The sequence below is a fragment of the Acomys russatus genome, chromosome 20, assembly GCF_903995435.1.
Source record: "Acomys russatus chromosome 20, mAcoRus1.1, whole genome shotgun sequence".
Lineage (NCBI taxonomy): Eukaryota > Metazoa > Chordata > Mammalia > Rodentia > Muridae > Acomys > Acomys russatus.
This window is the reverse complement of record NC_067156.1, coordinates 45786057-45810340: the sequence shown is the minus strand read 5'-3', so window position 1 is coordinate 45810340 and position 24284 is coordinate 45786057. Positions and strand designations below refer to the sequence as shown.

General features: G+C 39.9%; 1 protein-coding gene across 1 annotated transcript in view; it reads right to left on the bottom strand.

Annotated features, from left to right (window-relative positions):
- Adamts19 (ADAM metallopeptidase with thrombospondin type 1 motif 19) overlaps positions 1-24284 on the bottom strand; it is a 203366-nt gene that overhangs the window by 14340 nt on the left and 164742 nt on the right. Inside the window, exons 19-21 of the mRNA XM_051163590.1 lie at positions 18606-18741; positions 12182-12386; positions 11273-11425 (exon numbers count right to left, since the gene is read on the bottom strand). Coding sequence (XP_051019547.1) covers positions 11273-11425; positions 12182-12386; positions 18606-18741 — 494 coding nt within the window. The remainder of the gene's footprint in view (positions 1-11272; positions 11426-12181; positions 12387-18605; positions 18742-24284) is intronic.

Genomic DNA, 24284 nt, shown 5'->3' with positions numbered 1-24284 from the left:
AGCGCTAAGAGAAAAGCAGTAAGCAGAGTTCCCTCAGGGCTCCTGTTTCATTTCCTTCATCTGGGTTCCTGTCTTGAGTCTTGCCTTTATTATTCTTCCCTAATGGATTGGGAAATGGCATTATAAGCCAAATAAACAATTTCATTCTCAAGTTGTTTTTTGTTGTTGTTGTTGTGTATGTGTGTGTGTGTGTGTGTGTGTGTGTGTGTGTTTTATCACAGCAACAGAGAAAGAAACTAACACAGAGATTGGTACTAGGAACACGATGTATTGCTGTGACACTGTCAAGACTCTTTTGTATGATGTTTTGATTTAAGAATCTGCATGCGTAAAAACTTTGTTTTAAAGGGACAAGAAATGCTGACTATCTAGGGCTACATAACAGTTCTGAAAAATAGGAGGCCAGCATCATTGAGGCTAAGTGTTCTCGGCAGAATTTCCTTAGCATTTTCACATAGAAGCTGTGGTCCAGAGATAGCCAAAGCCGCATCTCGAGCTCGTAGCCAAAGCTGGTAGTAAGTCACTCTGGTTTGGGATGTCCTCAAGGATTAAAGGGGTCATGAAGAGCATCTGAGCCTTGACACTGTGAGAGGGCAGAAGTTACCAGTGGTAAAAGCATAGCCTCATTTCTAGGGGGGGACCCTAGGATAAAAGGGGCATGGGGAGAGCCCGAAGTTTCCCACTATGTGGCTGGGTTGAATTTCCTAAAAGGAGGCAGATAGGGACCACTGTTGAAGGTGCAGCCTCATATATAGAGAGACCTTACACTAATGCTGCCCCCAGGGCTATGAGGCGACAAGCAAGGACAGCAGCAGCTGAGGCACTAGGCTGGCCTAAGCCTAGGAGACAAGCTATGTGTACTGTATCTGGCAAAACAGACGAGACAAAGCTGCCAAAGCCTGTTAGAGGCCAGATGACTGTGAGTGAGTCCAGATGTTAGGCGCTGATCTACAAGATTCGGGGCTCAACTGCTTGACTTTGGTTTTACTTAAGTGTGATTGATTTTATGTCCTGGTTCTTCCATCTTGCAGGAAGAAAATATATAACTTACTTTAGATTTTATAGGAGATCACAGTTAAGAGACTGGGTATTTTAAAGAGATATTGAACTTTTTAGTGTTGGATTTTTTTTCAAGTTTGGTACTTTTAAAGTTATGCTATGCTTTATATTGTGATGTTGACATGAGTTTGTGGGGATAAAAAAAGAGCTGGGGGCTGGAGAGATGGCTCACAGGTTAAGAGTACTGACTGCTCTTCCAGAGGTCCTGAGTTCAGTTCCCAGCAACCACATGGTGGCTCACAACCATCTATAATGTGACTTGATGCCCTCCTCTGGCCTGCAGGTATACATGCAGACAGAGCACTGTATACATAATAATAAATAAATAAAGCTTAAAAAAAAAAAAGAGCTGGGCGGTGGTGACACACTTCTTTAATCTCAGCACTTAGAAGGCAGAGGCAGGAGGATCTCTGTAAGTTCAAGGCCAACCTGGTGTACAGAGGGAGTCCCAGGACAGCCAAAACTGTTACACAGAGAAATCCTGTCTTGAACAAAACAAAAGAAAGGTTACTATTTAATAGTCATGTATTTGTTTGCCACATTGATAAGCATTCAGTTGTATTAACTAGGCTCTGTCAACTTGACAGATGTTAAGAGTCATTGGGGAGAGAGATCCCCAATTGAGTAGTTGCTTCCCTCAAATTGGCCTGTGGGCATCTATGAAACATTTTCTTCATTAATGTTTGACATAAGATGTTCCATCCCACTATGGAGCCTTTCACCCTTGAACAGGTAGTCATGAGTTATGGAAGAAAGCAAACTGAGCAAGCCATGGAGAACAAGCCAGTAAGTTGTGCTCTTCCAGGGGCTCTGATTCAGCTCTTCCTTCTAGGTTCCTGCCTGGCGTTCCTGCCTCAGTTTCTCTCCATGAAGTATCATGCGCTATAAGAGGAAAGAAATCCTTTCTTCCTCAAGTTGCTTTTTATCAGTGTTTTATCACCGTGATAGTGAAAATAACTAATACAACACTGTTTTGCTGACTTTATACTTAGGTCTGAGTTGTCTTAATTTAATAATTACTTAACCCAGTGACTCTTTATACAAAGCACAATTATAGAAAGGGCTGGTACATTTTAATTGATTAAACTGTAGAGTCTACTTTTGAGCTTGTTTTTAATTTGATTAATAATCAGAAATGAGTGTGAGCTGAACAAGGATGACAGCAATGAACATACCAAACTGGACAGAGAAAACCCTATGAGGCCTCGATCATACTCAAGTATGAAAAAAGCTGGGAGTGGGAGAGGTAGAATTCCCTAGGTAAGAGTACACTAAATGGTTGTCCAGTGCCTATCCTATGTTCATCCCTGGAAAGCATATATACAAGAAGTATAGTGCAGTCTGAACAGATTGTATTTGGCAATATATGTATGTGGGTGTATATATATATATATATATATATATATATATATATATATATACACACACACACACACACACACACACACACACACACACACACACACACACACATATATTCATTCAACGACAATTGGTAAAGGAATAGGGAATAAATTTGAAGGCTGAAGGCAAGCAGGGAAATATATATATATATATATATGAATGGAGAACAGGAAGGGGAAAAATGTAATTGTATTGTAATCTCAAAAGCAAAAATGGGAAAAAGTGTGTGTATGTGTAGTGTGCAATAATTCATGCACTACAGAGGCGATGAGAGGACATCTTGGAGTTATCTTGATTGTACCCCTTGGGTCCAAGAGACTGAAAGAGTTCATAGGATAGAGTGGCGACAAACATCTTTCCTCACTGGCTGTTTTATTGGGCCCAGAGCTTCTTTTTAAAAAGCATACTAGGCACTCAAAAACAGTGATAATAATTTCTCTATAGTCTAAAGTTTTGAGAAAGCAGATCAAATGAATTACAATAATATTAGTTATGTGTGTATTAAGAATAGTAATTTTACTAGAACTAATACAGAAGTATAAAGGCTTTTTACAGTTACAAAATTAAGAAAACAGTATATTTTACTCTTTTAGACAGAATTTTGTTTCTGCAGAATAAACAAAAACTTAATGCACAAGTTTGAGATTTATAGCTACTTAAAACTAGAAAATCATCACAATTAGGACGGCATTAAATAAGTAAAATTATCGCTCTCTTTGATGTTATTTTACAAAGTGTTTAGATATACTGATATATTTTATCCACCTTTTACAAAGAATTACCTTAATTTTTAGATTCTTTGTCTATGTAATTTCTCTACTGTTCCTTTGAAGATGGTTATTTGATGGCAAATTTGTTTTCCAGGGATAAGATAAATTAACTGATTGTCCTCCAAGCTTTGTGTCTACACAGAGATATTTTCAACTGGATGTATAATTAACTCATTTAAAATGATTGATTCTGTATCATTTAGGATTACATCATTTCAAAAGACTCATAGTAATATGCAGTCCAAATACTGATTTAAAATGTAATAATTTGATGTGACCCAACTATTCATTTTTCATATTTTTGTAATTTTCCAGCCAAATAAGCTTAGATTTTTGAGTATGAAATAAATCTAACATTAGAACAAAAATAATTTAGTTCAATGACATAAATCACTTATTAATATGTCATGGAAGACCAAAAGCCATTAAATCTTCAGGAAAGGGCAAAATACTCTGTAACAGGTAAATAAAATGCTTTTGCTTGCTCTTCTGTTGGCCTTCAATAAGGCAAACCAGAAGTCTCAGAAGTCCAAACAAAGGGAGAAAAGCCAAATTTTGGGAGAAAACATGGCATTTTAATAAACACAGGAATGATGTTACTTTTCAATTTAGTTTGAGTAAATGCAGATTCCTGTCACGAAAAAAACAAAACAAAACCAAAAACATATAGGTCCTGTTCCCTACCCCTAAGAAACATCTTCAGGCCATATATATATCAGATATAGTCAAAATGTGACATACAACTGTGTTGACAGTTAGCCTAAGCTACACAAGTGGTATAACACTGTGTGTCCCAGTTCTAAAAGCGCTGTACCTCAATGAAATAAGCATGGGCCATGTCCATGGCAGTGCATCTACCTAGAAATTAGCCTTCCTGTTTTTCCACATGAGGATCTGTTTATGTGTGGTTTGTTTGTTTGTTTGTTTCCGTGGGATTAGAGTTTTAACCTAGGACCTTGTATATGCTGGACAAGTATTCTATTACTAAATTACATCAATCCTTGGACCTCGTTCCCCTGCCCCTTAAGCTGAGAGCAATTATTCCACTGTTTATATAAAACTATCTCAAATATAAATGCTAGAAATCACATAGGCTCCCACCTATGACACAGATAGCAGTGAGCCAGCAGAGCCAGTAGAGGTGAGCTGTTTTCAGGACCCTACCCCCACGGTCCTCCATCCTGAGGAGGGCTATATCTGGCCTGAGCAACATTCAGCATAGAGTCTTCTCTATTGCTGACTCCTGATCTGCCCAATCCATCTGGGACAAGGCCAGCAGAGGGATCACCAGGTCGACTAACACTAGAGACAACCAAATGGCTAGAGGTCAGTGTAAGAACACAAGCAACAAAGCCCAGGCCAGTACGAAACCATTGGAAGCCAGCTATCCTACTACATACTACAGCAAGCCCTAAAGACGCCATCATACCTGACACGCAAAAACATGAGCATAAATTTGAGGTCATGAAAATGATAGAGGTCTTAAAAGAAGAAAAAGAAATCCCTCAAAGAAATACAGGAAAGTGCATTCAAACAGATGAAGGGATTGAAGAAATGCATGAAAATACAATCAAACTGGAAAAGAAAATGAATAAAACTGTTCAAGACCTAAAAATGGAATAGAAGCAATAAACAAAAACACAATCTGAGGCAATCTTGGAGATAGAGTACACAGGGAATAAGATGTTAAATCTAAAATGTTCCTGACTGAAAACATGCAAGAAATCTAGGACACTATGAAAAGACCAAACCTAAGAACAATAGGGATAGAAGGAGAAGACTCTCAGCTCCAATGCCCAGAAAATATATTCAACAAAATCATAGAAAAAAAAAACTTCCCCCACCTAAAGATTCCTATAAACATAAAATAAGCTTACAGAATACCAAATAGATTGGACAAGAAAAGAAAATCCTCCTATCACATAATAATCAAATCATTGAATGTACAAAACAAAATTAAAAGCTGTCAAAGGAAAAAGCCAAGTAACATATAAAGGCAAACACATCAGAATTACACTTGACTTCTCAACAGAGACTATGAGAGTGAGAAGGATGGTCAGATGTCATGCAGACCTTAAGAGACCACAGATGTCTGCACAGATTACTATATCCAGCAGAACTCTCCATCACCATAGATGGAGAAAACAAGATATTTCATCACAAAACAAAGTTTAAACAGTACCTATCAACAAATCCAGCCCTACAGAAGATACTAGAAGGAAACCTCCAACCCAAGGGGGCTAACCACACCCAGGAAAACACAGGAACTAAATAAACCCACATCCTTAAATCCAAAAGGAAAGAATCTCTCTCTCTCTCTCTCTCTCTCTCTCTCTCTCTCTCTCTCTCTCTCTCTCTCTCTCTCTCTCTCTCTCTCTCTCTCTCTCTCTCTCTCTCTCTCTCTCTCTCTCTCTCTCTCTCTCTTTCTCTCTCTCTTTCTCTCTCTCTCTCTCTCTCCCCCCTCCCTCTGCCCTCTCTCTCCCAACATCAATATACAAGAATTATCAAACACTGGACATTAATATTGGCCAACATCAATGGCATCAACAACCCAATAAAAAGCCACCGGCTAACAGAATGGATACAAAAACAGGACCCATCATTCTGCTACGTATAAGAAACACATCTCAACAATAAAGCTAGACATTACCTCAGAGTAAAGGGCAAGAAAAAGGTTTTCAAAGCAAACAGACCTAAGAATCAAGCTGGAGTAGCAATTCTAGTATGTAAAAAAATAAACTTTCAACCAAAACTAATCAAAAGAGATGGGGAAGGACACTTTGTAGTCATCAAAGGAGAAATTAACCAAGATGACGTCTCAATTCTGAACATCTATGTTCCAAATGCAAGGGAATCCACATTCATAAAAGAAACATTATTAAAGCTTAAATCACATATCAGAAGCCACACATTAATAATGAGAGGCTTCAACATCCCACTCTCAACTATAGATAGATCATTGAGCCAGTAACTAAATGGAGAAATAAGGAAACTAACAGACATGTCATGAACCAAATGGACCTAACAGTTGTCTAGAGAACATTTCACCTGAACACAAAAGAACATATCTTTTTCTCAGCACCCCATGGAACCCTCTCCAAAATCAACTATATACTTGTTCACAAAGCAAGCCTCAACAGATACAAGAAGACTGAAATAACCCTTGTATCTTATCAGCAATATGTATTAAAGATAGAACTCAACAACAACAACAGAAACAACAAAAAGCCTACAAACTCATGGAAACTGAACAACTCTCAACTCAATGAATATTGAGACAGGGAGGATATAAAGAATGAAATTAAATACTTTCTGGAACACAATGAAAATGAAGGCACAACATACCCAAACCTATGGGACACAATGAGACCAGTATTAAAATAGTAGTAGAGGCCCATAGTGCCTAAAGAGGACAGATTCTAACTAAACATGACTCCTAGTAAAGAGAGGGGAACACCCACCCACCCACAAAAACTTTGAACCCAAATTTACCCTGTCTACAAGATGTGGAGGGATAAAGATAAGAGTAGATAGAGAAGAGACTAAGGGAATGTCCAATCAATGCCTGGCCCAACCCAAGCCCCATCCCATGCAAGACAGCCCACACTATTAATGATAATCTGCTATGCTTGCAGAAAGGAGCCCGGCAGAGTTGTCCCTTGAGAGGCTCCACCCAGCACCAGTTGGAAACAGATGCTGAAACTCACAGCCAAACATTGGGAGATGAATAGGGAGTTTTATGGAAAGTGGGGTGAAGAAGAAAAGAATGTGGAGGTGACAGGAGCTCCATAAGAAGACCAACAGAACCAACTAACCAGGGCCCAGAGGAACCTGATGAGACTGAAGGACCAACTAAGGACCATGCATCACTGGACCTAGGCTCCATACACAGAAGTAACCAACGGGCAGCTCAGGCTTCAGGTGGGTCCTCTAGTAAAAGGAGCAGGGGCTGACTCTAATATGGAGTCTGATGCCAGCTTTTTGATTGTTCCCTCCTAGTAGAACTGCCTTGCTGGGCCACAGGAGAGGAAGATATGTGACTTGATGAGCTGGGATGGATGGGAAGGGAGCCTTCCCTTTTCTGGGCAAGAGAGGAGTGGAGAGGAGGGGAGAGAGGGAGGGTTGAGCTGGGAGGAGAGGGGATATGGGGCTATGACCAGGATGTCAAGTGAATAAAAAGTTTGTCATTGACAGGAAAAAAAAATAAAGAAATGTTAATAAAGGTAATGTTAAGCTTCATCTACCATGTGAAATGAAGCTAAATAAAAATGAGCAAACAATAACAAAAACAGAGGACAATATGGCACCAAAGTATTTCTTTACTAAAGAAAATATATCTGGAAAAAAAGTAATCACATAGACTAAAGTAAGTGCAATGAGCTAGTTTAGTTTAAGACATTAGCAGTATTCTGTATCTGCCTTTTATTGGTATCAGTTTCCTGTGGGAGAGCAGAGAGCGGACTCACTTTGTCTTCTAACTGATGCAGTGTATGCTGTATCTGTCTTACCAGAAGAGGAGTGTTTTTTTGTGTTGCTAGACTTTATGGACAGCAAATTCAATATTCCCGATCAAAGCCAAACCAAGTATTAATATTAGGTCTACTTAGGTGTATTGATAGTATAAAACTCTGGGTAGATGAAGTGAAGATGACAGATTGATTACCCTCAGGGGGAGCGCAGACATCCAGCCCCAACCACAGACATCTTGTGGCTATTTCTGGTGGAGAGGCACAGCTGATAGGAATAAGAGATGTGAGTTCTCTATGTCCCTGAACACTTTAATCACCGGCACACTGGGACTTCAGCGCTGTTCCTCTCCTCTGTAATTGTTTGGGATGTTTTTCATTTTAACATGAAAGCCCTGTCTTAGAAGTGGAATGGGGGTAAGTAAAATCAGGAGCATTCACATGGAGCTGCTGGTTTTCATTTGTGCACGTTGCTGTTTGGATTTGTGTTGCTGAGACCTCAAGAAGGGGGAAAAAAAAAGGTCTTTAAGGAAAAGAGAAAACATATTTGGGTGTAAAGAGAGGGGGAAGGGGAGGGGGAGGAAATGGGAATAATGAGATTGAGAATGTTAACAACTGAGTAAGGAAAGAGCAGGCTAACAAAGACCAGGAGTCCCAGGATAAAGAACACTCTTTGGAGCCACCCTCTTTCCTGAGCCCCACAAAAGCCGTTTTAGCTGTACCAACACAGGTCAGTTAGAAGGCATTCAATCTAACTATACTTGTAATTATGGTGAAACTGAAAAACACATTTTTTTCACATTTAACATAAAAAGCAAAAATCCATGTTCTTTATACTATCCAAAGTTAATTTTTCTCCAGCATAAGATATAGTGCCTGGCTGTAGTAGGCATATTTTGCTATTCCAAAGTAACAGTGTTTGACATAGGGACAGCTATGCTAATCCTGTTTCTACACAGCTCCTCAAGTGTGCTCCAAGTTCTGTGTCAGATGTTACGGTAAAGTGTTACCAATGTCCACTGCTTTTTCAAGTATTTATTTTGGGTTTTGCAGTTAACTAGGGTGTAGCTATCACTTGAAATATTTGTATTCATCACAAAAGCTGGGGAAATAGGATTTATTTTATATAATGGTGTCCCAATCAGGTTTCTATTGCTGTGATCAACACCATGACCAAAAGCAACTTGGGAAGGGAAAAGTTCCTTTGGCTTACATGTCCCAATCAGATAACTAAGGAAAGTCAGAGCAGGAACTCAGGGCAGGAACCTGGAGGCAGAACTGAAGCAGAGGCCAAGGAAGAATGCTGCTCCTGGCTCTCCATGATTGGTTCAGCTGCTTTTTAAAACAGCCCAGCTCTACCTGCCCAGAGATGGAACTGTCCATACTGGGTGGTACCCTCCAACAGCAATCATTAATGAAGAAAATGTTCTACATACGTATCTACAGGTCAATCTGATGGAGGGTTTTTTGTTTTTTGTTTTTTTCAGTTGAGATTCCCTCCTCCCAGATGATCCTGGCTTGTGTCACCTGACAAAAAAGCCAGCCAGCACAAATGGTATCCAAACATTTTCTGGGAATAATTGTCTCATCTAAAGAAAACATCTCGGGTTGGGCATATAGCTTGGTGATGATATATAGGTTGGTGATAGAGCATTTGCCTAAATGCATGAGTCCCTGGGTTTGCTACCCAGTACCAAAATACAAATACAAATAAATAAATAAATAAATAAATAAATAAAATGGGGGGGGGCGGAAGCATCTAGAATTTCATTAGTTATAAGAAATAAGTGTTGAAGCTAAGGAGATGCCTTAGTGAGTAAAGTGGTTAGCATGCAAACATGAGGGCTTGGGTTCGCATGCCCAGCACTTAGGGAAAAAGCCAGACATAGTTACATGTGTCTTTAACGCCAGCCCTAGGAGGGCAGAGACACTTTGGATCCTGAGGACAGCTGAAAAAAACAAGCTATGAGTTCAGTAGGAAGGTATGTCTCAATAAGTAAAGTAGAACAAGATGTCGGCCATCAATATCTGCACTTCTGCTCCAAACAAAAAACTGAATGGTGAAAGACCAACAGGGGGCGCCACCCTACCTTTAACTAGTGCTCTCTGCATTTTCATTATAGTAAACCTTATCTGTCCATTTCCCTTTTAATGGCTTGATGAATATGCTCATACGTAATGCAGCCATCAGAACAGACTCTCACAGCTTTCAAATTCCACCCAATGTGTTTATTTATTTATTTATATTTTCTCCTTCTTAAAATTAGTGAGACAAACCCTACACATGATAGGAACTAAGTCTGGGTATCCCGAAATTAGCTGATGCCTGAAAGTCATTCACACTGAAATGTGAAGCAGTTAAACAACACCTTATGGGTCAGGGTCAAGGTTTGTTTATAAATGCTTCTGAGTCCTAAAGTGAAATCTGAATGTTGAAAATAGTGGAAAAACATTAAATTTCCTAAAGACTAAAATGCAGTCCTGGTGTGCAAATTATAATCCGAGAAGAAAGCCATGAACACACAGCTGTGCAAACACACACACACCACCTAAGCCTCCAACCTTTTCATCAACTTCCATGCAATATATCCATATACATAAGAAGAGAGATTAGACTTTAACTATCTGGAATGAGGAACACTGAGGGAGATGAAATAGTTCTTGCAGAATATTCTTCAGCTTATTTTGTGGAAAGCTACCATGGTTCATCCTGTGCTGTAGCGGCCCTTTCTTTCTGTTTATGAAGCCCAGGTGAGGAGATTTATATTTCATGTAGGCCATAGCACTAGATGCTCTGTAGTGAACACAACGCTATAGCTGATGTGGAGCTGTTACATTTGGGGAATCCAGTACAAGGTTTATCTTAAAACATAGAGCTCACTGATAGTCCATAAAGGGAATATATCATATCCGAGCCTAATCCTACATGAGTCTCCACATATGTAATCTTTTAGCAGAGTTTAATGTTACCACAAGATAAAGCTGCCCACCTCGCAAACGAGATCTGTCCATCTGAATTAACTTCAACAACTGTGATCCTGGTGCCTCTCTTGACAACCTGGTGCCCCTCTACGACACACCTTTTCCTTGTGCATTTCTCTACCCTTCTGCTAATGCCTGTGTTCCAATCTTGTTTTTACCAAAAAAGGGAAGGAATTCTGGTAAATTCCAGTTCTACTGTATACAACCCAAAACACCGAAGGAAGACAAACTCTGTCTTGTCCCTTCTTTGTTGTTCTGCTTGAAATTACATCCTCTAATTGCAGCTTGGGTTTACGCATTGACAGTATTTTATCTGTCAGAGAGATATTACTAAACACAATCTGAGGATGAACTCTTAGCCAGACATGTTAGCAATAAAAGAATGTTCACTATTTTTACAGCTTCTTTTTTTAAAGCCAACCATGACGCTAGACACTTTATGTATTTTATCGCAATCGTTAACATCATTCCTCAGAGATCATCAAAGCAGAGAAGTGGACATGAGGTAAAGCTGGGCGTGGAACACGCTGCCTCCTTGATGTCCACCCCTTTTTCTCGATACCTCCAAAACTCTACGCAAATCATTCTCACCTTAGACCAGTCACCTACGCGCCACACATAGCATTTTGAGTAGTCCTCACAGTCCTCAGCCTCCCTGGGTCTGGTGGAGAGGACACACTTTTTTCTTGGGTTAGTGCACCTCACGGTCCGATGTCGCACGCCTTTGCCGCACTTTACTGAGCACTGGAAGATAATAGTAAAGGCTTGACTGGAGCTGGTACAGGCTATGGAGTAAGGCATTTCAGTCCCGGTTTCTAGCACTTCTCTTACTTTTCAAAAGGCAGATATTTAAGAGAGCATGCCTATCAATTTATATCTTATATGATATGATGAAATTATAAACATGAATAACTTTCTGCATGCCTACATGAGAGTGGACTTTGCACATGCATCATGTGAGGAGCTCATTACAAACTTGCAAGACTGTGTGGTATCATGAGCTCACCCTGGTCTAAACTTTAGCTTTATTACTTATGTAGAGGTTTTCAGTAAATTAATTCCTCTAATTTCTACTGCTCACACATAAAAAACAGTAATTTTCTTACAGTTATGTTTATACATAAACTTCAAACATGAAGTAAAATCTCATTGCTTGCACATATAAAATGATTGCTAAATGTTAATTTTCTTTTCCTTTTACATGGTCAGAGACATTTAAGGAGGCAAACACAAACTTTAGCATGTGCCTCGCCAGCAGTACTCACAGTGTATAGATGAGAAAAATCAAAAGCCTAAAATACAGATGAAATGATCTATGGGTCATGTCGTTATCTTTTCTTTTTTATATTTTCAAAATTAGCTATTTTCCTTTTGTATCAGCAAAATTAATAGCTCTACATATCGATTGTCTTGTATAGTAATTTGGAACATGACACAAGATTTCATAGAAGCAAAGGGTCAGAGAAGGAAAAGGGCAAAGAAACAGGATCTGCGCCACACCTCAGACCACACTCCTGCCTCCCACACTGTCATGCAGTCCTGTCCCTCACAGCGCTGGGCAGTAGCGGGCTTTGGCCCTGTGCAGTCCCTCTCCCAGGCTCTGATTAGGGTTCCATTGTTCAGCTGCTGGGTACAGGCCACTTGTCGACTTTGCACTCCTTTCCCACATGTTCGTGAACACGTGGTCCATTCTGTCATCATCCACCTGAAAGTAAAGCAAAGATAAAAGATGCCCACTTACCACAACTTCTAGAGTTAGCAGAACATTAATTTACATTAACTTTAAACTATAATTACCTTGAACACACTACACTTTGTGTATTTCCCTGAATGTTCTATAATTCTTATCTCTTTTACATTCTTAGTGCTCAAAGTGTATATATGGAGCCACTCCTAGTGTGCTACACACTAACTTGCCTATTCAACATGTTCTGTACAGGATAACCATGGATGTAGAATGTTCTGGAACTGGTCCTTTTTTTTTGGCATTATAAATGTATTAGGAAACACAACTATTTACAGAAAGGCAAATGAATCATACAGAGATTCAATAAGTTAGGAGACATATCTTCTAGATAGAGTTCTATATGCTTTAGCCTAGCCACTGACCAGCTCTGATGTGAACACAGACATATGGGCTTATTAACATGATCTCATTTTTGTTATCTTTTGGACTTTAATAATTTGTTTTAAATTTTACTGGTTTAATCACTCAGCTAAAACACACACATGTTATTTTTACAGTTGAAGAGTTTTTATTTCTAAAAATGATCAGGGTAGTAATATGTATTTATATTACTGTTATGTCTAATTATTTGAGACGTAGCACAATGACACTAGCTTGATCATCTGCCCAAATTTAACTTTAGGATGGAACCAGCTCCTCTGTTAGAAGCAGGCTCCCTTCCTGTTCTACTGTATTTACCTAGATCCTTGCAAAGTGGAAGCACTACATGCCTACATGATGAAATGAGTTGAGGCGAAGTGATGGGAATAGCTAATGCACTGTGACACAGAGCCACAAAAATATAAATACAGTAACAGACAGTCGGTCTGATAACTGAGACAGCTCGTTCCATAGTGACTATAAGGACACTATTAATGGCATGAATATGTGATGGTTCATATATTCACAAAGGGTGGTTCACATCCCAGGCACAATGGAGTGGACAGAGTCAGATTTGATTGCACTACGCAAAAGGCATGAAATTTAAAACATATAGATCCTTTTATATAGTTATTCCAGGATTGGTAAAATGACTCAGCCAGTTAAAATGGCTGAACCAAGCAACAATTGGAGCTCAAGGGGGACCCACATGACAGAAGAAAATATCCAAGCCTTGCTAGTCTCCTTCAGACATCCAAAAGAGTCCCTTGGCACCCTTCCCTCCCTCCCCTCCTTCCCTTCCTCCCTCCCTCCCTCCAAACAAACACAAACAAATAAATAAGAATATCCCGTTTAACATTTTGGGTTGCATTGACTATGCATAACTGCACAGACAGAGGAGGCCAGCAGAAAGGGGGATGGTGCAATATATAATATATTGACATATATTTAAAATAATTTATCTTTGAACTATACAAGTATCTTATCTTCTACTTGTTCATAGAACAAACCATGTACTAAGCTTGCTCTCTGAATAGTTTAAGCTTTCACCTCAGGCCATTTCCTCATACAGGTTTCTCTGCCTGGATCCTGACCAGGCTCCAGACAGCTTCCTCTTAGCATGCCTCTTCCTTCCCACTCACAGAGTGGGACATGTCCACAGTTCTGCCACCTGGCTGTGGCAACTCACAGGATTGCCTGGTTAGAGGTTCTCCTGGCTCGTGTAAGAATGCACCCTTTTTCCTCTTTGTACATGTATATATTGTGCAGTGGCAGAGATCTTATCCCAGTAGTTGTTTTTGCTTAATTAACTTTTCACTAATAGCTTTTCACTAACATTTCTAGAAATGAAATTTAGGTTCCTGTTTTACAGGGAGACTTAACTATTATATCAAAGTAAATCAAGCCCAAGCCTTTCTGGCAATGACCCACATTTTTGAAGCATTGTATTCTCTTATAGTCCAGTTTGCATCTGCAAAGATGGCTTCATTCTAGCAATTTTTGTGTGTCTATTTCTGAGAGAAAAAAAGAAGAAGAAAATCATGCTAACATTTGCAGCCAGGACTAGCTTGTCCAGGGCTCTTGTTGGTTGGTTTATTGAGCAGGTGTCATTCTGTTATCTTATACTGGAGTCCCTTAGTTTGTTTTTCCTAAAGTGGATGATGGTTAACTGCCAAACTTGGATTAGTTTCTTCTTTTTTTCCTATAAATATTCTAGAAACAATTACAACTTAAATTCTTCTTAGTTCCTTTCCCTCAGCCTTTAGAAGCCAAAAATATAGCTGAAAAGATCCCATGTGATGCCATGGAACCTCAATGTTTTGCATAAACCTGATTCTCACATATTCAACATAATGATGGATATTAATGATATTTACTCTTCAGTAATTTCTCAAAAGATATAGAACATAAGCTTTCTAACAGGATAAAAACATTCTCTGTGTTTTAGAGCTCACATACTTTGTAATGACACGATCTGTATGACATCACAGAAATGTTTATTTATTCATTTTAGTTATTTCCTTTAGTGATATAATACAATTACATCACATCCCCTTCCAAACTCTTCCATGTGCTGCTCTTTGCTGTCTTTCAAATTCATAGCCTCTTATTTCATTAACTATTGTTACATATGTCTATATATACACATGTATGTCTAAGCATCCCAATACAACCTGCTCAATATATATAAGATTACTTGTATGTGTATTTTCTCTACTGTCTATTTTGTATTTGTACATAAGACAACACAGACTATTCGGTGATGCTTCTGTAGTAGATATATGGGATTGTTTATACGAGTTAGCAGAGTAGCAGGATCTCTCCTGGCATGCCTATGACAGATTATAGAGAGGAGGTTAACTGAGATGGGAAAAGCACACTGAATGTGGGCAGCTGCATTTCTGGAACAGAGATCTTGGACTTTAGAGAAAGGAGACAGAGAGCTGAGCACCAGTACCCATCACTCTAACTCCATACTAGGAACACAATGTGACCAACTATGCCAGGTTCCTGCTGTTCTGGCCTCCCCATTAAGATGGACAGTATCCTCAACTTCTGAAGCAAATAAGCTTTGTCCCTTAACTTGCTTTCTGTCTTCTTCACTTTTACTTATCTACTTTGTATATGTGAGTGCGACTGTGTGTGTGTGTGTGTGTGTGTGTGTGTGTGTGTGTGTATGTAAAGGCATAAATACTTGTTTCCCATATCACACATGTGCAGGTGAAAGGACAACTCATGGAAGTTGATGTTTCTCTTTCCACTGTGGAGACCTGGGAATTGAACTCAGGTACTCAGACTTGGTGGTGAGCATCTTCATCCGCCAAGACATCTCATTGCCCTCTTAAGATGCTTGCGACCCACAATGGGAATGAAACTAGAATGTTTTCTGGGGAGACAAAGAAGAAGCAGAGGATAAAGAGGGATGTACCCTGTGAGTGGATCTTAAAAAGATTTCCTGTGATTTTCCTTAATAGTTGCCCACATTCCCTCCCCCTGCTTTCCTCACTGACGTTGCTTCCTGTCTGAAGACACTGCCTCTCTTTCCCATTGGAAGGACGCTAATATTCTCTAACAAAACCCACTTCTAATCTACTGCAAAAATTTCTCACTCAAATTTGGGTTTGCATTGTAAAACGATTCATTTAAAAATCTTCCTCAAGCGTCTTCCTCCAAGGTGATTGACTGCATTATTCAATAAACACGGGCTGAGTAGCACACACACTTCACTCCTTCATAGAGCAAGTCAGGAAGCGAGCAGAATGTTCCAGTTCTAAAAATGTAAGCCCATTCAAGATCCCAGATGTAGCAGCAAAAACTAGTGCATTCAACCAGCAGTATGTACAATGCATTGTGTTTTATTGTTAAGAGTATTCTGTAAAATTTGTGGATAAATGGATTGAGCTAGAAATGATCATAATGAGTGAGTTAACCCAGAAGCAGAAAGAATCAAATGGTATATACTCACTTATATCTGCATACTAGCCCAAGGGGCATGTTGCACGAAAGCCTTCACTTACCAGGAAACTGGGACAGAGGGGAGGACATCCTATTGGGACTCTAAATGAGAGACGCATGGGAGAATAGCAAAATAAAAGGATACAGAGGGTCCTAGAAATCTACAAGTAGAACAATATGATAGGCAGATTTGGGCCCAGGGGTCCCGCTCAAACTAAGGCACCAGCCAAGGACAATACAGGAGGTAAACTTTAAACCCCTTCCCAGATCTAGCCAATGGTTAGCATATTCTCCACAGTTGAGTGGAGAGTATGATATGACTTTCTCACGTACTATGGTGCCTCACATTTGACCATGTCCCCTGGAGGGGGAGACCTGGTGGCACTCAGAGGAAGGACAGCAGGTAGCCAAGAAGAGACTTGATACCCTATGAGAATATATAGGGGGAGGTAATCCCCCTCAGGAACAGTCATAGGGGAGGGGAATAATGGGAAAATGGGGGGGGGGGGAGGAATGGGAGGATACAAGGGATGGGATAAACATTGAGATGTAACAAGAATAAATTAATAAAAAAAGAGTATTCTGTAAAATAAATTAGCATTTATAAAATTTACACAAACAAATTAATGGGCGTAGTGACATATCCCAGTGCTCAGGAGACAGAGGGAGGCAGGACTTTGAGTTCGATGCCAATCTGGTGTATAGAGCAAGTTCCAGGACAGCCAACTCTACACAGAGAAACCCTGTTTCAAAAAAACTAAATAATAATAATAGTACTGATGATGACGAGGATGATGATGATTCTATATTCACTATAGGATGCATACTAATGTGTTTTCCTCTGCAAACTCTTTTCGAAATCCTCCCTCTATTCTTTCAGAAGCATATACCCGTGTGGAGCTTAGGTCTGCCAGTGGAGAAGGGGAAAAATAAAGAATCAAACTTCAGTTTAACACAAGATCACTGACTCCATAGCAAAATCACGCTTGAAACCTCAACGCTGTAAAGGAAGAGAAGATGCCCTAAACATTCTCAGTTCTCACAGCGTGGGAGGAACTCACTCCAGAGTGCTTAGTAATTTTGTTCTGCAACACAATAGGAACAGGGAGACTTCAGCATATACAGGAGCTGAAGAAGATGAGATCCAGAAGTGAACATTTACCTAGGCAACACTGACTTCCAAAGGGATCCAAGTATAAAAGTGAAATCAGCTTAACTGGCAGTTTCGTTCCTCCGCCCCCCCATCCCCCCTCCCCACCCCCAACCCCCATCCCACCCCGTGCTTCCCTTTTGTGGTAGGAAGTAGTGGGGAAGATTAACTGTACAGGGTGACAAAACTGTGCATTTTGAGTCTTAGGGTGCACAAATTCTCCTTGGTTCCACTTGCAAAAGCCGTTATGAAGGGGGCAGGGGTCAATCCTCTGCCTTTCTGAGAACTTTCAATTCAGGCTCATGCAAGTAGGCATGACGGCAATCCCAAGTGTCGCCTCATGCATGCAGGCATCTCGACAATCCCGAGTGTCAGGTAAAGTAAAGCAATCTTTCGCCACACCAGAAAAATGAGTGCACCCTCATTCTCTTGTTATCAGACCATCTCCAAACACGGCAGGGTTTGCGACATCGGGCTGTCTCACCTAAATACACCATTCCTTTTTTATGAGAAAGCACGCGGATTTTCAGGCCCCAACGTGGAAGCCACGCCAAGTACCCATATGGCAAAATTATACCCAGGTCTGCACACTCGTATCTGCTTCTATGTCTGTGTCCTAAGGCGGGGCTCTTTTTTTCTTCTACACTTGTGGCTGCCAGCACTGCTATGCTGCTCCCTGTTCATGTGCCTTCAGTGTCTTGTCGCCTGGTATTCACTGAGGAAACCACAGCCCAGCCTAGATATCTGGGCACCAGGTATGAGGAAGTTGGCAGTGTGAACTGAGAGTTTTTGGAGAAGGAATGAGGGACCTGGCTGCCACGGCCACAAGGACCACAGTGTCTCCCACTGTCTATCTGAGGTTGGGTCGGCCCTGCTCTACTTCCTCCTGTCAATGTTCCACATCTCAGAGAATTCTGAGGCAAACAGCTATGCTGACCTAAATCTGAAGAGGTGACTTATAGCTCCTTCTTAAATTTAAGATGCAACCACTCTCTCTTATTTACGGAGACGGTCTTCACACTCTGAAGAAGTTGCACACACATTTTAACCCTACTCTCTCAGATATTGCTTATTCAAATGTTCACACTTGGGTATGATTTGCTTTGTAATGTTCTGGGGCGGCGGGGGTGGGGGGAAGATAAACGTGATTTAATAATACCCTGAGTTAGTTCTAAAGCCAAGCCGCGCAGTGACCGTTGGGGTACCGTTACCTTGTTTGACAAGGCTGCTCATTGCACTTCCGAATCTGCGGCTCCGGCTTAGTTAAATACTTGCATTTCTTGTTGTCCACAATGCTGATATTCTTGCTCATGATTTTTGTGCAGGACACTGTTGTCTTCCTCTCTCCTGCAAAGAGCAGATGGACACACAACGCAATGTCATCACAGGCTTCTGCGAAATGGGCGTTTTCATATAGCTTAAACCAATGTTAGGTTATACCAATGGCTATGGTTGTATTTAAAAGCTACATAACAAAGTGATCTCTAGGCTTAAGAAATTTTCCTTCACTAGGGGTAAGGGAGGGGAATCAGGTGAAAGCGGGAGGAAGGGAGGAACGGGAGGATACAGTGATGAGATAACTAGTTGTAATCTGAATAAATTAATTAAATAATAAAAAAGAAAAGAAAAGAATTTTTCCTTCAAAGTTAAATGGCAGTCGCTGTGTTACCAAGCGATGCTGGTAGTTAACAAGATATTGATCAAACATATATCCTTCAGCATTAAGTGGTTGAATATTCCATATGTATAGAATATTCTGAGACTGTTCTCCATGATGAGAATTCCCAAAAGCACACACACAGGTACAAGTACACGTATAGATTTCACTGCTAGTGTGTATATTACCAGTCCTCTAAAGCAAACTACAGGAAGTATGCTTCATTCTTAGTGCTCCTAACGAAAGCCCTAAGAATTCTAGTAATGACTGTTGCTTTTATTTGATAAAAAAAAAACACTGAGCTTATTATAATAAAAACTGTTAACCGTAGAAAACTATTTATATCTTATGTTAATTTTTCATAGAGCTGCATATAAACTGCATTGATAATAATATAAGTATCAGTTTTAAAAGTCTAGCAAATGTGTTCTAATTTCTTTTTCTCAGTAAAGTTCTTGTATATACTATCTGTGTAAGAGATTTAATAACATATTTAATTTATTGGTTTATGTGATCACCAATAAATCTTGAAATCAAAGGGGCATCTTGATTTTTTGATTCATTAGACAATGAAAATGTCATTTGCGTACAAAAGGACCAAATTACTGGAATAGCAATTTATGGCCAAGCCACTTCATGAATTATCATGTTGATATTAAAAATCAATATTGTAAAGAGCTTATGACAATACAAAGATGTCCCTATTATATTAGTAGAAAACAAAGAAGAAAGAAGAAAATGCTACAAGAAAAATGGCATTTACATTTTAGTGCAGTTCTTTTGGTTAATGACATATGTCTTGGAACCAACATACAACAGAAATTTCAAAACTGAAAATCAAGACAATGATATGCATTAAACATTACTTTTTGGTCAAATATATTCTAAGGCATTTACAAAGCTCCAGTCAAGTTTGAAGCTGAAGGCTTGGTTACCTCCTTACTACCTGGAGTCAGATTCGGAGAGCAGCAGCTGCTGTATGTGAGGATGAGATGGCGGTGTCTGAAGGGAAGAATGTGGCTGGTTCTGCCTCTTACACCCTTTCCTTCCCTCTTGACTTACTGTTTTCCTCACACTGTGTCTTTTTAAGATTCAAAGGCATTTTGATAACTCTTCATTCTTTTTTTTTTTTTAAGGGTCTTTCATGTCCATTCAAAAGTCTCTTTCTTCCTTCCATCCACTACAGTCAAGCCTGAGGGGCTGCGGGCAGTGCTGCTTCTGCACAGACCCTTCAAGCATTGCAGAGGACATGGTCTTGATGCCTCTGTTGGACTGGTTGCTCAAAATGGGTCTTTTAGATAAAATAAAACTTTGTAATGAACTGATTGGTCAAAATAAATATAAGACATTTGTCCACATATTCTTTTGATGTTTCACAACTCTAAAGCAAATAAAACCTGTATTTCACAGGTACATTTTTAGCTACTTAAAAATGACAGTATGGTAGGCTAGAGAGATGGCTCAGAGGTTAAAAGCATGGACTGTTCTTGTACATGGCTGAGGGTTTGATACCCAGCAGCCACATGGCAGCTCACAACCATCTGTAATTCCAGTTTTAGAGGATCTAATGCCCTCTTCTGGCCTCTCTGGGTGCCAGGCCTATATCTGGTGCAAAGACAGATGAGTAGGCAGAATACCTACACATGTAAAATAAAAACAAATATAAAAAAGGAAAAACAGGAGGACTGGTATCAATGTCTATAAAATAGTTTTATTTAATTTTCTAGGGTTTTATCCATGAGTTCTGTATTTACATCATTTCTACCCCTTCCCCCCCAAACTTCTCCCATGTTCTTTCTCACTTCTCAAATTCAGTCTCTCCTAAGTTAATATTGTTACATACATGCATACATACATACGTGTTTGTATGCAACACACATATGTGTATACACACACATACACAAACATATATCTCTTAGATTGAATAGCCTATTAGAGGGCTTGCCCCTGGAGAAAACTGAGTGTCCCTTTCTGATACCCCAGTGGTTGCCTGTAGCTCTTTATCCATTGGTGAGCTATTATGAAGCTTCTCCCATCTACAGTGTGATACCTGCTAGCGTTGTCATTACACAAATCTTGGCTAGGTAACGACAGTGTCGAGACCTCAAGGAAGCAGCTGCTGTGTTGTGTCCGCCAGACACAACCACACAGCTGACATCCTGGTTCTCCAACTCTTAACAACTCTTTCCACCTCTTCCAGGGTGTTCTCCGAGCCTTGGGTGTGGAACTGCACTAAAGACGGTTCAAGTAAGGCTGACTGTCCCACAGTGACCTCCTGCGTCAGTTACTTCATGCTGTAATAAAATACTCAGACCGGAACCACCTTACGGTGAACGTGTTTTGGCCTGCAGCTCCAGAAGGAAATCAGTACTTCACGGGTGGGGAGGTGGGCCAGCAAGCAGCAGGCGCAGGAAACTAAGGCATCACATCTTCCATCACAAATACAAAGCAGAGTGTGAACTACAAGTGAAGCAAGGCCATAGACTCTCAAATCCTACCTCTAATTACACACTTCCTCCAGCAAGGTTCCATCTCTTAAAAGGTTCCATAATATCCCTGGGCAGTTCCAGGAACCGGAAACCCAGTGTACGAATATGTGAGCCTGTGAGGGTTACAGCTCACTCAAAGTGCCTCACCTACTCTTGGCAGTTTCTCTAGTTGTACATCTCTGTAATGGTCCTCCTCTCTAAATGTGTTCTCTTTTTCCTTAGGCATATGAACAAATATTTCGAATGCAGCTAGAAATCATATTTGCTTAGGTAATTGGCAGTGATAGGTTCTCTCTAAGGTCTATGACTTCTCCAGTCAGGGGTATTTGGCTACAGTGACAGTAACAGGAACCAACTCCTTTCCATTGAGCAGGGGCTTCATTCAACGAGTCTCCTGTTGGATGAATATCACTAAGATGAATGTGTCACATTGCCTCACTGGGGGGATCTTGGCATGTGACCCATTATTATGATTTCTAGGCTTTAAAACTACTAGGTAGAACTACCAAATTACATTTCACCCATGGCAGCTGCCTAACACCTTCTGATATTATAAAAGTCCCCAAAATGAGTCTTCCAGATCAATTACAGGTTGTTTCCTCAAAGCCTTGTTGTCTAAGTGTATGGTGTCTTCAGCAATAGAGGTTTACATTCAAGTTCTGGGAAGCAACCAAAGGCAATAGTATATATTGTTTGGGGCGGGGTCTCCTGGACCAACAATTCCCTATGTCTGGCGCTTGGATTTTTATCGTGTGTGTGTGTGTGTGTGTGTGTGTGCCTGTGTCTGTGTAATTTACATGCACATATTTACTATATTACTATATTTATTATATTTAATATATTACAAAGTAGTGTTTTCTAATGACATTTAAACATCCTTACTGACATTCCTGTATCCTTTCTCCCTCTCCTTCTGCATTAGTGTCCTTCCTTCTTTCACAGCCAAGGTCCCCCACTTTCTACTCCTTCCTTCCTTCGTAGCCAAGGTCCCGCTCTTTCTACTCCTTCCTTCCTTCACAGCCAAGGTCCCCCACTTTCTACTCCCTCCTTCCATAATACCTGTAACTTCGTCTTTTGTTGTTGTTTTATTCTTTGTTTGATTTTTTTTTGAGACAGGGTTTCTCTGTGTAGTCCTGGCTGTTGTAGACTTGCTTTGTAGATCAGGCTGGCCTTGAACTTACAGAGCTCTGCCTGCCTCTGCCTCCTTGAGTGCTGGGATTAAAGGTGCGAGCCATCATGCCCAGCTGTAACTTAGTATTTTTAAAGTCCAGGATGAAAATGCTTTTATCAGTGAATGTGTACCAAGCACGTGTTTATGTCTCTCCTCCCTCCCGACCATATACACTGTGCTAAATGTAATGTTAAATTGTTGGAAATGTTTTCTAGGAGTAATTTTAACTTATAGAATTCCTTAAGAATTTCTCTTAAGTCTTTGTATTTTTTAAATAACTGATATTAATAAACTTGATGTTATATAATGTTAAAATGTAGTTTAAGATAACTATAATAAAATTTTTGCTGCATAACACATTTTAATTTCTTTTCTCCACTTATTCCCGAGTGTTTAATTCTATACCACACAATGAGGAGAGAAATCCTTCAAACACTGAAATGTGATGCTGCCCAGTGATGGTACTTGTTCTCCCTCCTCTCCCAAAGATGCTATTATTCCTCCTCTTTCTGTTAAAAGAACCTCCTGTGAATCTGTTTCTAATGTTCCGTGCTTTGAACCCACTTGCATTTAATCCATAAATATGCTGAAAGATGACAAAAGCTTTTTCTGGCAATAAAGTCAACAGTGCAAAGTTATGGATGGTGCCACTCTTGAACTCATGTCCATATACTTTATGAACTGAAAGGCAAATAATACCCAAAAGCCTAGAAATATTTTGGCATAGAAACAAACGTGCCCTATTAACACTGAGATCATTGAAAACTGTTGCCTAAACAGTGGAGCCCCGTCCACAGAAAGTTTGCACAAAACCAGACCCTGTAAGCACTACCTGTAGTGGGGACATTTTATAAAAGCAACTAGGGGAAATGAGAATAAGAAAGGCTAAGGTTTTTAATCTAACTGTGTACATTCAAGCATCCCTCTTGACAGAAGTCATGAATGGCCAATAGAGGCCAGTTTTATACCAGGAAGAGCTATGTGAAGACGTCAAACTATACTTGGAAGCAGTATAAGGAGAAGAAAACCTTTCTTTAGATGTCCTAGAGTCTAATCCTGAGCACCTCGATGTGGACACGTGACACTGGGAGGTCATTATCCTCTATTTGTTCCAACTTCCCACACCCAGACTATTAAGTCACGTTGAGGAATACTTCATACTCCCACTGACTCAGGAACTCAGAGTCTCTGTAATTAATCTCCACTGCTTGATGTTTAGACATTGATAAAGTACTCCCTAAGACCCACATCAGTGATTATTAACCTTAAACAATTTGCTTTCCAAACTGAAGAATTGCACATTGTATTTAACTAAGTTTGATGCATCTTTTATCAGACCATGACTTCAGAGAAAAGAAAAATGAACATATTGCAGTGGGTAAGTCCTTTCCTTTAAAGTGTTGTAAGGTTTTAATGACTGATTTCTTGGTGATGAGGTGGATTACTAATTCTATTATTATCCCCCATTTCATAGCCTCCCATCACCATGGCATAGTGGCTAGACAGTGGAGAACAGACATGACTGAATACTGGAGTTATATTAAAGAGAATTTGCAACTGTACATTTTCATTT